The sequence below is a fragment of the Drosophila santomea genome, chromosome 3L, assembly GCF_016746245.2.
Source record: "Drosophila santomea strain STO CAGO 1482 chromosome 3L, Prin_Dsan_1.1, whole genome shotgun sequence".
Classification (NCBI taxonomy): Eukaryota; Metazoa; Arthropoda; class Insecta; order Diptera; family Drosophilidae; genus Drosophila; species Drosophila santomea.
The window spans coordinates 14,845,744-14,863,888 of NC_053018.2; the positions used below are offsets into that span (position 1 = coordinate 14,845,744).

At 40.9% G+C, this 18,145-nt stretch overlaps 1 protein-coding gene across 1 annotated transcript; it reads right to left on the reverse strand.

Annotated features, from left to right (window-relative positions):
• Window positions 1-1,074: 1,074 nt before the first annotated feature.
• On the reverse strand, window positions 1,075-17,663 carry LOC120448525 (motor neuron and pancreas homeobox protein 1). Its single transcript, XM_039630563.1, has 4 exons — window positions 16,003-17,663; window positions 13,861-14,046; window positions 7,772-7,968; window positions 1,075-1,885 (listed from the first exon to the last, which is right to left on the reverse strand). Exons 1-4 carry the CDS (start codon window positions 16,928-16,930, stop codon window positions 1,643-1,645), a joined length of 1,554 nt encoding a protein of 517 aa, XP_039486497.1. The 5' UTR covers window positions 16,931-17,663; the 3' UTR covers window positions 1,075-1,642.
• Between the last annotated feature and the right edge of the window lie 482 nt (window positions 17,664-18,145).

Here is an 18,145-nt window from a genome sequence, read left to right on the forward strand (position 1 = left end):
ATAAATGTAAGCTCGTATTCAATGATTTACCAACTGGACCACACTTTATGAATCATTTTTCACTGGGAAATGCGGTCCGAAAATGTATCCGTATCTTCCAAAATTCATTATCTCCCGTATAATTATTTAGATACTTTATTCCCTCGTTACTCACGCTTCCATCGCCAGTTTTCATTTCAGACTTGTTGCATTCAGACTTTTGCCCCATTCATTCATAACACCTTGGAGGGTATACATAATTTAATGATATTTATTGTTATTGGCCAACTCCTCCGACTCTCCCCCTCTTTCTACGACTTCAACCTGCTTCGATTCCATTCATGGGCTGTCCAATGTTTTCTACTCATATGCTCACTTGATTGACAGTTAATCAATCTTTCGGTTTTAGTTGGATTCTTTTCACACATTCCCTTATTCTTGGGTGACGTTTTCGCCCTCTCCTTTCGCTCCCACAATTCATTTGTCTGCACCTTGTTGGCCAGAAATACTTTGGGGTTAATCCTTTTGACTTTGTCCGTTTGTCCGTTTGACGGATTGTCGTTTGACTGACTTCTCTTACCGGATTGACTGCATGCGAGGAGTGTCTAAAGCAGATTTCCGGTCTGTAATTGTTATGAGTCTTAAGCCAGAAGAATCAATTCTTAATTCCCTTGTAGGAGGATGGGCTGATCGGATTTTTTTCGTTCAATCCCACAGAATTCTTCGGCTTTCTCGGACCTTAAAATCGTGGTTGTTGTTGGGACCTAATCACCTGTTCACTTGCCACTACTTTTCAATTTATGATAACTCTGGGATTCATTCTTATAATGCTGTGATATACACACAAACTCAATCTAAATTCTAAAATAATAAATAAACTTTAAATTTCTGCAGTTCATTTCTTGATATTATAAGCTGGTCATAGGAAATAAAAATGAAAAGCTAAAAAAGTCTAAAAAGCAGCCTTACCCATTAAAACCATTAATTTGAAACCAAAGTTTAATATTTTCCTTGCATTTTATTTTTTATCAATTTGAAATAATTAAAATTACAATTTAATTTAAATACATTTTACATATAATTTACCGCAATAGTTAATCATCATGTTTTGCGCCCGTATCATCAATATTGTGAATATTGTTGCGCAATCTCAGTTAGCATAGTTAATAGTATATATATTTTATTAATTATATAAACTAAAGTCGGTTTTAATGCACGAAATTACATTAAAGTTATGGATTAGAAACTAAACATACAATATGTAATAAATTCAGTTTAATTTTTTTGTGCCAGTGCCTCAACTCCGTTCGATTTGCTTATTAAATAGTGGCGTTAATTAAGCTTCATGTTAAATGTATTCATTAAAAAATTAACATAAATATTTACACACCTATTGAACAAAGTGGGGAAATAAGTTAGAGAGTTGTTGGAGGGGAGAAATGAAGTCTTCAGAAGACGGTAAAGTGGCAAAACCTTAAAACCTGAACCCAAATCATTTTAGCTGAAATTGTTTCTAGCTGCTGCTGCTTTTGTGGCTGCCTGCTTTTGCTTGGGCTTTCTAGCTAATTAGCTGGCGCTGGCGCACTCAAATTTATTCTAAGTGCAATCCATTCCATTCCATTTCATTGCGAGTCCATGTCCTTGCATAGTTTGTAAATTCGTTTTAATGACGATAGTTATCCTGCTGCTGCTGCTGCTGCTGCTGCGAGGACCCCGAACTGTTGCTGCGACATCTCTTGTTCTGAGCCGGGGACTCCCCCATATCGAGACTCTCGTTATCGCTGTCCATGGTCTCGCTGCAATCGCCATCGTTATCGCCGCCCATGTCGTCCTGTTTCCTCTTGGCCGTGGCCATTTCCGCCGCATGCCGTTTGCGCCACTTGGTGCGACGATTCTGGAACCAGACCTGCAACAATACAGAGAAAGAATCACGCATTAGTGAGGGGCAAATAAAATGTTATTCATATAATCCCAGTGCTGACCCTAATCAGAAAAGCTTCAAAAGAACTATATCTCAGGTGATTATAGGACTTAAACTTATTTAAAGGAGAGGAAGACTGTAAGTACCTATTTGATTAGCGAATACCAACTCCACACGTAGCTCTTTTTCTATATGCCATGTATCCATGTGTAATTAGGGGAGTCACATTGTCAAAGTCATTAAGTCGCCCTGCGGATGGAGGCAAACGAGCCAGCAACAGCCCATAAGTCGCATCATCAACGCCGGTTAACCCTCAATTAAGACAATATTAAGCCCTGGACAGCCAAATGGCGAAATGTTGCCCAGCACAGAAGCAACATCAACCGCAGCAGCAGCAAAAGCAGGAGCAGCAACTGTTTTCAGCGGCAAAAACTATGCACAAACCATGACTAACGTCTTTGGCTGCGCTTCATTTTGCCGGCCTCGTTTGCCTCGCTCTGTGGCAACATATGTTGGCCAAAATCCTCCTCGACCTTCCCATCCCCCAACGCCCATGGCTGTTTTAAAAGCGGATTCACATTCACCCATCCAAGTCCCAGGCACGTTTTCCAGCTTTCTGATCCCTGTCTCCCTTCAAACTCAAAATCGGCATAATTTCAACATTTGCCTGATGATGGAGCAGATTTTTGGTAGCTGTTTGCAGTTAGAATCATTAACAAGGCGTATAAATGGGCACTTAATGTAAGAAAAGTCCACAGAATTTGGAAAATAATTTTTAAGGAACATTAATACAGTTCTTAAGCTTAAAAAGCTTAAAGAATGTTCTATAAAACTTGAATATCAAACACTTATTTATATTTTTACAATGATTTTTCAAAACTTCTGTTTAGTTACGCCCTATCACGAGATCAAGTTAATTACCAGTTCCAGACTTTCATAACCGTTTTGGTTAAGTGTTTGGCCCACACCCATGGCGAAATCAACGCGAAAACCCAAACAGCACAAAGGTGCAATTAAAGCAGATACAGGATAATTTACAACTTCATTTGCACATTTGTGTAATTATTATTTGCAACATTATGCGAAATAAAAATACGATTAATATTTTCCGTGTGTTACAAGCCGCAGGGAGAGTGCACAGACGAGAGTTTCCCAGTGTCTTTGTGCTCGGGAAAACAACAGACAGCCAGCCAGCAGCGGCAACAACAACATTAGTTGGCATCATAAAGGCTGCTTTTCATGGTCATTATTTTTTGGTAACATCTGTGTCCATGCTGCTACGGGATTTGCCACTGAGCCATGGGCAAAGAGGAAAATTGAGCTTGGGGCAAGTGGCTGCTGGCATTTTCCTTTTTTCCCCCTCATCCCCCAACGCTACTCGATTTTCCACGTCTCCTTTCCCATTTCATCATCATCATCATAACGTCGGTGTATGCGTCATCTAGCACCCACTAAAGCATAGTTGATGTTGCAATGACGACAGATTGCTGACTATTAAAGCAATGTTTAGTTTGGCTACGCAAAATTCAAGCGATTTAAACTAGAATTTCAATCGTTATGCAAAAAATCGTTATTACAAAAAAAGGACAGTATGAAAGTGCAAACTAAGGAGGAAAATAAGTACGTATAGCTTTAAGATTCTTGGTTCTTTTCCCTCAAACCTTTTTAATGTTTAAAGGAAGGAGTAGGTAATTTCAGTAGCCATTTATTGCTCTTATTTTTTGGACACCCACATTGGAATCCCAAGCTGAAATTTCACAACTGTTTGCGGCAGTTTTATGGCCACCGTATCGGGCGTGTTAGCCAAGAACTTAGAAGCCGCCTTGGCAGGTAAGGATAGATAGATAGATATATGGCCAAGAAGTAGCTGATGCATGAGGATGGTCAAGGGAGCCGAGCTCAATTTATGACAGCCAACATGTCAAAGTCAATCAAATATTGTGGCAATCAATTGGACTTGGTCACGTTACGCTGCGATATCGAATTGGGATTTATTTATTGCGGCAGGAGCAGCACCTCCAAACAAAAATAACCAAGCACAAAAAAGGTAACGAAAAAACGAAACAGGGCTCAAACAAAAGGAAAACGTTATAAAACATATTCCATTTTGGCACCGCAGCGGGAGTCCTCGCTTCCTGGGCCATCCGTCAGGTGAGCCATCGCCCTCGCCCTCGCCCTCAGATAAGGATAAAAAGGATGTTATGTAAATTTCGTAGGAACGGACGGGTTGTCAAAAGCAAACCTTCGCAGTGTGGTGGTGTGCCCTCAAAGCGAAATATATGACTCTTTGGGCAAATTGGAAATTTATTTGTTTACGCGTCCTGTGCGGGGGATGGGGGGGATACTTAAAAGTCATGAAAATTTACAACATGGCCGCATGCACACCGCGCACACCGCGCACACCGATGGCCAATACAGTTGGCCTTTTTGGTAACATCGCCATCTGACAAGTTGGCTCCTACCTCGTTCGACTTTTCAATTTTTATCTTTTTTTCACTCCTATTGGTCCAAAGAATTTTTATTTATTTATTTTAGCCAGTGCGAGCTGGTGTGTTTTGTAGTTCTGGCTCGTAAATTTCCGTATCCATATAGCCGGCTCGCCCTCGCTCTTTATATGGGGATCACTCTCCGTATTTATGTGAGTTTGTGATTTATTTGATTTTGTATTTTGTAGCCATAAACTTAAAGCCAGCTCAGCGCTTGAGTCATAAAAGTGCATTCGGTTTTTGGTGGCCTTTTTTATTTTGGGATACTCGACTAAATGTTTGGTAAACCTAGAAATCGTCTTCAGCGCTTATGTAAATTCCTGGTCGAGCCCATTCATTAACACACAATCAAATCCATTAGCCAGTCACAATAGAATTCTTCCTCATCACCTCAGAAAAAAAAAATCGAAATCAATTAGACGTTATTCCCCATTTATGTCATAAGTTTTTATGAACCGGCCCATTGTCAGCCCGTTGAACTGACAGTTTTCGGCAGTGGCCCATTGTCATTGCCAAACTGTCACTTCTGACAGTCGCCTCGAATCGGATTTGGTCCATAAGCTTTCATTATTCCGGTGCTAATTATGCGGCCCGATCTTTGTCTCATCAAAAGAAACAGATCATAAATAGCCATTTTAGACCATAATAAATATTGTCTTCATCTGTAGCCATTGGCACTCAGTCACATTCCCAAACATATTCTTTTATGCATATTTATGTTTTCCTGGAAATTGATTTCTTGTTATTAGTAAATAGCAAACCCCCTGCTAAAAGCTTGTCATAAATTGTAAAGTTTGTATTGCAGGCTCTTCAACTTTAAATGAAGTTCTATTAAATATTTATAGAGGTATGTATGATATTTGCAAGTTGGTCTATTTACAATTTACTTATGCAATTAAGGTTAAGTATCTAGCTCCTAACATTTTATATAATCTGTGCTGCGTGACATGTGTTCAACAATTTAAGCCAACATGAACATTTTCCTTAATTGCTCATACCCACGTTTAATTAATTCCCCAAATTATCTTTGGCTTTAAGCCCATTACATCAAATGGCAGCTCCTCCTTTGCCTGATTATACTGCCCGCTGCCATTACTTCTATCCACCTACTATTTGCAAAACAATCCCGACCAAAGTGTTTACATACATTGACTGAACAATCAGGACCAAAATGCCATTACATTTATGCAAAACCAGGGAGAAGAGCGGGCAAAAATCACGAAAAAGCTATAACAACAAAACATGCAATAATTTTATTGCTCGGAATGGACCTCCTAACTCCTAACTATGCCCCCCAAACACATGGACTGTCATTAATAATGGCCACAGACGCTATAATTCACCAGAGGGGGGCGCAGTCGTTGGGGGCGTGGCATCGGAAGTCTCCCGCTCATAAGAGCGTACAAAATGGCGACCATTTGCATTAAATGATTGCTAAAACGAAGGACGAAAGGAGTCGCTTTCTCTCGTTCGCCGTCTGTGGCCAAAAACGGTTTTAATTATGATAACAGCGCAATTATTCTTGTCAAGATCATTTGACCAACCACCCACTGTCAAACACGTGCACTGTAAGAAAATTAACTATAATTTTAAAATGAAAATACAAAATCATAACTGCCTAAACAACTTAGATTTTTGAAACATTGGTAATTCAGCATCGATATTTGATTTTAAAACAAACTGCTTAACTTTTTTTCCAGATAACAAGCTGTTTACTACCTTTTGTGAATGAGTTTTATTTGTTGGAAACATAGCTTTTCTCTCAGTGCACTTGCCACTTTGCATTTTGTCTGTCTGTCATAATTTGGCTTGGTTTTTGGGGGCGGCTGTTGTCCAGCTTCTGCCTTTTTGTTTGTCAATTTGCATACTATCATCGTCATGGCTGTTTTTCATCTGGCTCTGGCTAACACACACTGGCACACACACTGGCACACATGCACGCACACTAATTGAATATGTATGAAGCTGGCAGGCTGCCCGTCGTTGTCGTTGTCCCTTCTGCATTTTGTGCCATCCCGCGTCCAGAATTTAATTTACACTCACCCAAAAGTCATGCAGTCATTTGGCATGTCTATCAGAGAGAGACGCGTTGAGACAGCGCGGAGAAAGTCCGGGGAAAGCGGCGGGAAAATGGGGAAAATGTGGAAAATGCTGGGGCCCGAAATCAACCCGAAATCCTGCAGTTTTCATCCATCTCCCTGTCCATTTGTACTCGTCATCAGCGCATTCTCCGCCCGCCGCTCCCTGTTCGTCCTGTTTAGTCCTTAGCACAAAATGACGCATATTTAGCTGCAGCTCAAGCCATCAATCCTGAATGTTCATCTATCTATCTCTATCTCTGTTCTCTCGCTTCCTCTGTCCCTGTCTGTCCTGTGCCTCATTCTTTGGCAATTAATCATTTTCCTCATCATAAACGTGATTTCTTTTCCACTTCTGATTGCACTCAGTTGTGTGGTGAGAAAAGGTATCGCTTTTGGCTTGGGGAACATTTGGAAGAGATGATGTCGGGCAAATGGGGCAAACATGTCTCTCTTAGCAGGACATCTGATTTGGCTATATATGGTGGTCCATCTCTTGATATTTTTTAATTAGCAACTTAGTTTAGTTTTAGTTAAAGCACCTTTTTAAACCAATATTTAATATTATGTTCCAATTCAGTTATATGAAACTATAGCTCACTGTAAAAGACTAAAGATTGTGTCCCTAAAATCTTCAACCCTTTCTAACTTTTTCGAAACGCCAACATGTTTTTTAACCCACCGCAAACCAATTAACTTGCCTGGATTACGACTAATTCGAGAGTGGAACAGGGCACCGCAACTGAGATACAGATACGCGGCGAAGGATTCAAAATCCCGAACGACACGCGACGGCTCCACGGACCATCGACCATGACACGTGCGTTTCCCCGTTTCGGATTACAACAAAAGTTGATGACAACAAATTTGACGACACAAAGGATTTATTTGTTGATAACATTTCCTTCTTTTTTTTTGGCGTTGTATGGTGGGAAAAAAGGAAACTTTAAAATGGTGGAGGATAACACATTGCACTAAGCCTTTAATACGCGTTCCCAGGGGACTGAGAATGGGGACCATTGAGACCCATTGAGACCCATTGGCGCCATTTTGTATTTCGAGGGTAAGGCCGAAAAATCCACGAGATTTGTCTTTCAATAAAAATGCAAATTTGTCAGAAAATTCAGGGGCAGAACAAGCGAAGTGCTGCTTACTGCTGTTCACCTTTTGTGTAGTCAGTTTTCTATTTTTATGTGGTTTGGCTGCGGGTCGATTGCCTCATTCGCCATTTTTATGAGTTTTTAATTTGCATTTGCCAAAAGTCTGAGTTCCCGAATTTAAGTGTTTTCCCGTTCATGTTTGCTTACCTTAACTTGCGACTCGGACATTCCTAAGGCGTAGGCGAGCTTGGCACGCTCTGGTCCGGCCAGATACTTGGTTTGCTCGAACGTCTTCTCCAGGGCGAAGATCTGCTGACCACTGAATGTTGGGCGGGTGTGTTTCTTTTTGCCATCCTTGTCGTTCGATGGGTGGTGCTGATGCGATTGGGATAGGTTGGCGGACACTGAAAAGGGGGAAAAATTCATAAATTATATTAATAAATTGCAGTCATAATATATGGATATGGTGGTGTACAAAATCGCAACTCAGAAACCCAAAATTTAGTTGTTAAATTTCTCTCCACTTTCCATACTGTCTCGAAACTTTTCAAATTGCAGCAGTCGAAACACTTTGAGTGCCTTGTTTACAAGCATTTCTCAGAATTTAAACATTACATTGCCCCCAAAAATTGTTTTAATGAATTGTTAAATAATGTCACCGTAAAGACGGGGACAAAGTTGCTTAGCGCATCGTGGGGTGGTTGTAAAGCGGTTTCCTTTTTGCGGCACAAAAGTTTTATGACATTTATTAATTGTTTACGAGGCGACAGCTGCTAATTTGGGAAGAAACTTTTGGGACAATGCCACTGGAAAAGGTGTTTGGGGGTTGTCAACTAACATTAAATGATTTTGGAACACAATTTTGGAACATTCAACAGCAAATATTCCGAATTTGAACATTTTGAATAAGGGATTAATAGTTTTTTAGTGAAAAATTATATTTAATTCTTTACAAAATGCGTTTTGCCTATTCATAATATTTTTGTTTAGCTATTACAAATTTCTCTAGCAGTTTAATAATTCCACTCTGATTACGATTTGGTAAGAAAATGAATGTTTCGAGGAGCAGACTGAAAAGATCCCTATGCACACGTTTGCCCAATTAACAAACCCAAATTGACCACAGCAATTTATGGTACAAGGAGCCCGAGGAGGGAAACTTTTGCCGCCGAGGGTCGTCGGAGCCTTCATTAAAATCAATTAGCAAAAGCGACGACGACGACGACAGCAAGAGGCCAATAAAAGCGAGCCAAGTGGTCCAAAACAGAACGCCCCTTCGACGGCCACGCCCCCTCAGCAAAGGGGCATTGTCATGGTCGTCGGCGGGGGGGTTTGCCAGGGGGCACTACGTGCCCTGTTGGCTCGTAAAGTCAGTCAAGTGGACACGGAGGGTGGTCATAAAATTAAACGGTAGCGGTGGGAATGGCACAAAAAGGGCAGTGGGTGGAGTTGAAGGTGGTGGGTTGAGGGTGTGTGTGTGTGTGTGTGTGTGTGCTTTCAATTAATGTCACCCCATTATTAAATGATCCCTAATTATGTGAAATGATTTAACTAAATATGCACAAGGCAGAGCCCAAAAGGGGACATCCGGCGGCAGGCAAATGGGGTGGGGTTTGCTAAAAGGTAAAGCCACAGACAGCCGTTGTCCTCGAAAGGGGTGGTCCTTTTTTCGGTCCACGTTGGGTTGAAACTCTGTGTCCCTTTATGATACTTTGGTGCCATTTGCGCAGAAATATTAATTTAAATGGTTATTTCTAACAGCTTTCATATAGATAAGGATATTTTTTATTCGGGTTAGACCCTGCACTATGCAAAATTACATCTGATGGGAGGATGTGAGTTGTCTTACAGAATGCCATTGCAATTAAACGGCATGCGTTAAATTGCTCTAATTAAAGACAAAAAAAAACGGTAGAAAATATTAAATGTCTATATTTAGATAGATCTATATCTAGATTAAACATATAAGTGTTTAGTATATATATTTATTAATTTAATGACTTTCTAAGCTTTAAGCTAACACTTTCCATTTCAATGCAATCTCAGCTGCCAATCTGTACCACTTTGCTGCCTTGTTCGAGTTATGAAAACGAAAAGCCTTGCCAAATAAAAATGTGTGTGGCATTAAATTTATACGCTTTTTTTTTTTTTTTTTTTTCGTTTCGCAGACAATTCTGGAGCTTAACAAGACTTGTCAATAAAGGGGGATGGGTTTTTTTCGAGGGTATCTGCCGCGGACTTTCGCTTTGGATGGGGATTCGCCATGTAACAAGCGTAATCCCTTGCAAGAAAAATTGTAGCAGTGATAATTTTTTTACTCTCTTTGCGTATAGCTATCTCGTTTTGCCCCCACGCTCTCTCTGTCTCTTTCGCACTGACGGGGCTCCTTGGCGGTTGGCAGCTGCGTCCTGCAAGGACCCTCATAAATAACCGACAAATATGAAGCGTTTATTTGCTCATGTCACGGCCCTCAAACGCAATGCAATGAAATGAAAATGGTCCGCCCCTGCTGCCTGTTTTTTTTTTGTTTTTCCCTTATTTTCCTGACCCCTCCGCACGCCCCTGTGCCCTGCGATTGAGGCACTGGCAGTTGTCTATAATCGCATAAGTCACCCTGTTGGCATCGCTGCATTTGCACTTTTTCCTCCCAGCACTCGAATTCCTTTCTGCTGCCATAGAATTTTTTGTTACTTTTCCTTACTGCCAATATTTTTACGGCGTTAATATTTTTTGGTCATTCCTTTTTTTTTTGGCCGGGTGGCAAGTAAATTCTAGGTGGGCGTGTGCTGTTTTGTGTAAATGTTTCCCTTATTGAAAATATTAAAATGCCATTTATTATCGGGTGTGATGTTGCAACAGACGAGGAAAGGCGGGATAATTTGATTTGAGGATGGAATGACTTTAGCGAGACAATCGTTAACAACAAATGTTGATGGACAAGGGATTTTCTTTTAATATCAACACTGACGTTCGTCTGTCAAAATTTTCAATCGAGGAATTGTGGGATAATAGTCTTTAATATGCATTTTGTACAAGATGTATGTAAATATTCATTACAACTGCAAATACAAGATAATGACAAATTTAAATATACAAATTCCTTTTCTTTTACTTGGAATATGCTTAATTTTACTACACATGTCGCTTGCTGAATTAATAACCATTTAAGATGAGTGTCCTTATTACAAATCCCAGTGCCTGCAACCTAAATCATTTCCCGTCTCTTCTCACGTTGATGTAACAATCTTGTAAAATGTTAATGCCAATCTGCTTGTGGAGCAGTAAAATCCTCGCACACACCAGTTGGGGCGGATAATCCGCACCTTTTTTATATACCCCAGGTAGTATGCGATTGTATATGTATGTATGCATGTGTATATGTAAGTTGCCTCATTAAGTGCCACTGCTGCCATCCCTGTCTTTCCCCCGTGTCTTGTACGGTGTTTTATGGCCTGTTTTATGCCCGATTATATGCTTAAAGCACAAGTTTTACGTGGAGCTAAGGGAAGGGAGGGGTGGGGGGAATTCCGGGGGGATGACACAGAAAATGCCACTTGAATTTTAATTAAACGCAACAGCTAGACAGGCTAGTGCCGTCTCTTTCTGCTGTCTTCATTAAGCTTAATGAATTGTGTCAAACGCAGACTGCGGTTTCAGTTGCCGTCCTCTTCTGAATTTACGATTCATTTCCTCTCGTCCTGTATTTACTTTTTATGCCAAAGTTAATTATTTAATTAGCACAATGCGGTTACACGCTTTATTTTCATTTCGCTTTTAATGAATATAAGTCAGCACTGGAGGATATGGTAAAAAGTGGCGTGAGCTTCTGTTTAGTATGAAATAGTGGCTAGAATTTTGCAATATATATCTGATTGCATTATCCGTTCTTTAGTAGAGCCACTAGTTTGATTGTCCTATATTATTGATCCGTTGTATCTGCACAGCGATAACTAACCTACCACATACGATATGATAAGTCAACCGAACAATTTCCATGCACACTATCAACTATTATGTAAGCCCCACTTAATCCATTTCAATCATATTAAATAAAATTCCGCAATGAACTAGCGTAAATTGAAAGCCAATAAATTTCCATTAATGAATTGCACGGCAAATATTGATAATGAACAATACAAATAAACGCATTGATAAACATAAACAGGTGGAATGCAAGCAAATGAAATAAAAAAGTGCCGGGCTTAATCAAAGAGTAAATATTGCCACCCAAAAGCTAATCAAATGAAATTGCATTATTAATAACAAATAAAATGTGTTGAAAAATAGCAGAACAAAAAATCATAGCATACTTTCGAGGGCAGGAGAACAAATTCAAATGAGTTTGTGTGTGTGGCCATTTTATGCGCACACGCACACACACCCGTGCAGCGGAGAAAGCTTTCTCCCTTGTTAACATGACAGCCTACAAGCACATAAACACAAATACATACAAATATGTGTGCTGGGCGGCTGCTCCATTTAGGGATAAAAAGGAAGAAAACCGGAGTGGAGTTAAACAAAACACCCCCATTGTTTCAGCTAGATAATAATGTGGCAACATATTCTCGCAGCGTCTGTGTCTGCCTTTATCTTCCTATATACATGATATATATACATATATATGTATATATATATATACTCGTACAGGCAGTCTGCTTAAACATTTTGTTTTCGACTAACGAAAGTTTTTTCCGTCTGGACCCACAAGCTGTCGCATCTTTGCAGCCATAAATACGTATATACACAGATAAATAAAAAATGGATATAAGAAATGGTTGTATGTTTATGTAAATAGGGAAAATATGAGAATGTTAAACGTGGCCAAAGTTAACCAAAACAAAAATGATGTGGAAACAATGAGCCACAGCAACTGACAATTGAAACATGTTTTTCAAATTCAATTCAATTTTATGGCTTGCTAAATTTGACTTCGATTTTCAAGCATAAATGTATTGATTTCTGTATGGTAAGGAAGACCGAATGAATAATAAAGAAGTAGCTTTAAGATTTTAGCAAATTTTTGCCTTGATAAATAGATATTAAGAAATTTAATGCCATTATTTTTAAAAGAGCTTTCTTAAAAACAATACTTTTTTATATATTTCCCTATACTCGTTTCCTTTGATATATAAAAAGTAAATGAATCTATATATGTATATGTTTTTATGTAACCACATTTTAAAATCCCCAATTTTCTGCTGACTTTATCCAATCCATGTACCCAACCATTCACTGGTCTGTTTAGCAAATCAATTAAATCAATATTTGCTTAATGTTGCCCACAGAGCTACCAAAAGCGTGAAAATTCCTCGCCACCTAACGACACACTTCAGAAATCAAATCGAACACAAGCCAAACATAAACACAGAGTCTGTGCCACGAATCTGTAGGTGCCCCTTTCCATCTTTCCACCTTTTCCACGATCGCATGAATGCAAGAAAATTGTGAACGATTTCCGAGTTGTGGGCCAAGACTTTAGTGCCCAGTCATGGCCGCAATTAAAAGGCGAACAGCAGCAGCAGCAGCAGCAGTAGCCCACAGCACTAAATCAAATCAATTGCCAATGCGAACCGCGAACCCGATGACGATGACGATGGTGATGGTGATGGTGATGGTGATGGTGATGATGACGAGGAAGTGGAAGAGGGGCCTTTAAACAAATAAACAATTGGATGTTGGAAAAGGAAAACGAGTTTCGAGCTGGTGGCACATTACTTAATGAGCTTAGCGCTGCCTATAAATAGATGTAATAATGAAGTAACCAGATCAGAAATCAGAAATCGCCTGCTCGCTGGCTCGTCCGCTCAGTAAATTAATTTTTCATATGGCCAAGAAGAAGTGAGAGGATTGGCATACCAAGTCCCATCCCCGGCATCATCATCGCCATCATTATCGACTTTTGTGTGGAGTCATTCCGAAAGAGAGCTCTCCGAGCCCGCTGATCGTGTCAAAGTGGTTCCTCAACACTTATTAATGAGTCGGACAATGCAACTTGCCCCCGTTGTAAGCCGCATTGGTAATCACTTGAGAAGCCCATCGCCTGATCACCGTGATCATTAGTTGGGCATTCGCTGCGCTTTGTTAACGGTTTCGCCGGCACCCCAGTTCTCCATATCTCCAGATCCCCCCATCCCTCAACCGATCTGATTCGATTTGATCACCGCCTCCTGAAGAGGAAGTGGAAATCGCAACGAGGTGTGCCCTCGCCCTCTTACAATCGATACCAAATTACGCGCCCGATTCACGGATCAATTGCAAATTAATGATTGTCTGCTAACAAGCTGCAGTCTACTTACTCGTGTTGGAGAGCCGTTCGCGCCACGCTATGGGATTGGCCACCAGTCCCTGCAATCCTGGCCAGTACAGGTGCGTGCGGTCCACTATGTGTCCGGCGTGGGTCTTCAATGGCGCTCCTTGGCTCTGTGAAAGATACTGCGCCATTCCCGCTGCTGCGGCGGCGATCGAGAAGCGGGGAATGCCAGCTGGGGGGGAAAAATTAATGGAATAACCATGGTTAGTAATGAGTTTGGCAGGAATATGGCAATAATTCATTCAAACCAAAACAGAAAAACCACACAAAATTCAGCCTTTTCGTTTTAATTCAATGTTCAACATTAAAACCGAAAATATAATCAATAAGGATGATCTATTATATTATACTACTAATTGGTATTCATGGAATGAGATTTATTTTTAAACTCCCACTAACTAAACTTTGTAGTTGATAAGTTGCACTTAAAATATCTTGTATATTTAAATAATAAAGTTAGATGACAGTTTTTTATTTAAATAGATTTCAAGCCCAATTAGCTTCAAAAATAAGTATTTTCCGTATTAATATTAATTTATTTTTCGATGTCAATATTTTAGTCGTCATTATTTTACTTACTTAAAACATAAGTACAAACTACTGGGTAATGAATTGCTCGAGTATAATCAAAATAATATACCCAACCCATTAACTAATCCTCTCAAAAGTTTACTTCCCTTTCATGAGAATTTCACTCAATTTGTTCTAAGCCAATATTTCTGCCCACTCATGGCGAACTCAAGCACACAATACGGAATTTGTTCGAATTAATTACAGGCCATTAAATAATTTGTCAAAGAACGAGTTACGTTGCTGGTGACCGAATCGTTTAAAGAAAAAACCAAATAAACGAAGCAAATCACATAAACGCCCTCGTTAAAAATAATTAAAAATGTTATGGCAAATTGTCAGCACCCTGTCTACCACGCCCCCTCGCCCCCCTTTCAAACCACTGTCATGTCACACAATTGGTCTATTTTTCAGTGAAAAAGTAAAAAAAAACCGAAGCAGAGTGACTGAAAAACCAAATCATTTTAGTGAAACGACAGCGCCACAGATTCGGATGCCCACCTCCATTTATTTCCCATATGGAGCACGTTTTTCGTGTGTCATTTTGATTTAATTACAAACAATTTGACAACTAATTGCTGCAATTTTTAACGTTAAAACGCGTATCTCATTACGTTTTGTGGTCATTTTGCAATTGGATATTATAACCATTTTGGGGCTTCGTAGAAAACGGTGTACCCAATATCCCAAATTGCCCTGATTAGGTAAATGGACCCGTGGGAGGGGGGGCGTAATGACAGGGGGAGGGGGAGGTTGTGGGCTGGGGAATGGCTTTTATTGAATCATATGGAATCATGCCAAACCGGATTCGTAAACAAAACAACAATTTTCGGTCGTTTTTGTTCGAGGGGATTGCCTTTTTATTTTTCTGTTTGGTTTGCGAAACGAGTTTTTGAAGCATTTAAAATATATCTTATTTTTTCGTTGGCTGTGTGTGAGTTTGCTGCATACATAATATCTATTGATTTGTGTTTGATTTTTATTTTTTTGGTGTTGCATAATGCCTTGGTGCACTGTATTGGGGTAGCCAATTGCAGTCGAACTACTGCTACTACTATTATTTCTTTGGATCAAGAAAAGGAAAGAATTGTGATAATTATATAACTGGTGGCTTTGGAAATGTTTTAATTTATGATGTTTAATGCTTAATTAATTAATTTAAACAAAGCTCTACATCATTAAATAATACTTAAAGGATTTTATATATTTTCCAAAATATTATACACTTTACTACATTGATTTAGTTATTAGATATGAGTTTTGTGTCTTTTGACAAAAACTTAAATGATAAGTGTATTTTTATTTCAATAAAATTTTAAAATATCTATCACCATCTATATCATATATTAAAATGCTTGTTTTTACAAACATCTTTAAAGAGTTAAAAACATATTAAATTTTTTCATATAATTCATATAAATTCTTTTTTAAAACTTTCCTTCTTTTATGATATTCATATGTTTAATGGTGTTATTCAACACCTCCTGCCTCGAAAACTCTAACTAATGTCTAACTAATGAAACTAGTCGGCGCATATAAAACCGATTCCATTACTCACCTCCAGTTAAAGCACTTAGACCCGCCGATGTGACCGGCGGCGGTTTGGAGAGGATGGTATCGATGCCGTGCGGATTGGGTGCACCCTGGCTGTTGGTGTTCGTGGTCGTGGTGGAGGAGGACGATGAGCTGCCACCGGATCCGCGATCACTGATCAGATGCGAGTTCGGGCTGTGGCCGTAGGACAAGCCATTTGCCGCCGCCGACGAGCCGCCGACTCCTTGACCCTTCATTTCCGTGGTCATCGAGTGGAGAGCGGCCAGCGGGGGACCGAGAAAACTCAGCGGGAGCTTGTGATCCATGTGGTTATTATTGTTGTGACCTCCGGCATTTCCAACGTGGTTGGCATTGTGCAACGCCAGTGGATTCACGCCATGATGGTGCTGGAACTTCGCCCTCTGGCTGCTGAGATTCTCGGGACTGTAGTCGTTCTGGCCCTGCGGCGGCGGACTGGCGGATTCGCTGTTCTGGCACGGATCCTCCGCTCCACTGCTCCTCTGGCTCAAGGCATACGACTTGGCACTGTCCACACCGGGACTGGAGTTGTGCTCGTACCGCGGAGATGGCGAGGAGTCGGAATGGAGTCTGGAGGAGGCGGGTGGCGGTGTCGTCGACGGCGAGTCCGAATCCTTTAGGCCACCGCCATGTGCCGCCTTCAGCAGCATTAGTGGACTGCTGTTGTTGTTGTTACTGCTATTATTGTTATTATTATTGTTGTTGTTGGCATAGACGGCCGCTGCCGCCGCTGCACTGTGGTAATCGGCCAACTGTTGTTGGTAGTCCGCCGCGGCCATCGCATGGGCATGGACATCGGCGAAGCCATTGCTCATGGCCGCCGCCAAATGATGACGTTGCGCCGCCGACGGAGGACTTCCCTGGGCGGCGGCCGCAAAGCTGTGATGGCGCATATACGGATTGATCAGATCCATCTCGGGCGCCTCGTGGCCGTAGTCCAGGCACTCCGGGTGCTGCTGCGGTGGTGCGCGGTAGAAGGCCGGCGGAAGGGCCAAGTTGAAGGCGGAATTGGCGGACAGCTGGAAGCTCTGGGCCAGCTGCTTGGCCGCCACCTTGGCGTCGGGCGGTGGGGGCGTGGGCGAGGGATTGCTGCTGCCACCCGCCGGCGTAATGCTCAGGAATGGACTACCCAGCTTGGGATCGGTCTACGGATGGGGCGTCACTCGGAGAAGATCGAATCGTAGCGATCTGGGCTTTTCAGTTTGGTTGTAAATAGTGGAATAGCAGCTTCTATAGCAACTATTTCTAAAATTGTTTGGTATTTCCTTTACTTTTTCAAAGTTTTTTACCAATTTATATGCAAAAAATCCTGCTTAAAGAATTTATTGAGTTCCTTGTTGAGTATTTGAATTGTTTTTAATTATAGAGTCAGCACTTTAGTTTGCGATGTAGATTTTAGTATTTATATATTTTCCGATCACGATTTGATCAAAATATGTTAATTTATATATTCGTGATCGTAAGATCTTGAATCCTTTTTAAGCACAAGCACGAAACCAATTTTGATGAACGGTTGAGCACGAAATCGTTTTCCGATTTTAAGCAACTGCACACTTGGCATAAGCGATTTTGAACGAGAACGAGGCTATATGGCTATATAACTCCGTGGCCGGGAAATGTCGAAGTGAATGAAGACCCGCGCGTGTCCGCTTGTTTAGGCCTACGACTAGCGAATGATTTCCAAATTGACTCGACTGGCCCTCCGTCGCACAATCTCAGTTTCAGTTTCAGTTTCGGTTTCAGATTGAGTTTCGGTTTTTGGTTGGGGGTACGACGTTCAACCCTCCGCATTCCGATTCCACTGGCAGCATCACCTCTAGCGAGTGCGAGCGTGAGCGGCGTATGCGGTTGTCTCGCTCGCGCATAGCGATGTGTCTCTTTCTCGCCCACAAGAGCGTTCCACAATCAGTGTAAACATGAAATGCAGACTGGAACGCAGTGGCATTGGCACAAAACGAATGGGAATTTTATTATGTACATCATTAAAATCAACTATTTCGGATTCGGATTGGAGCCTGGGACTGAAACGGGAACTTATCCTGGCACTCTTGCTGTCCTCTCTCTCGCTTGCACCTGCTTTCGTCTCTTTCTCGCCCACTGCTTCCTTGCGGCTGAGTGCATTTTCATGG

Bases quoted from the DNA above. Each gene is read 5' to 3' on its own strand.
- LOC120448525 (XM_039630563.1), bottom strand. From the start codon at position 16,930: ATGGATCTGATCAATCCGTATATGCGCCATCACAGCTTTGCGGCCGCC. The intron at 7,969-13,860 runs GTAAGTAGACTG...CCCCCTTTTCAG, and splicing joins CGAACGGCTCTCCAACACGA to TGTCCGCCAACCTATCCCAA. The intron at 1,886-7,771 runs GTAAGCAAACAT...GTATTGTTGCAG, and splicing joins TGTCCGAGTCGCAAGTTAAG to GTCTGGTTCCAGAATCGTCG.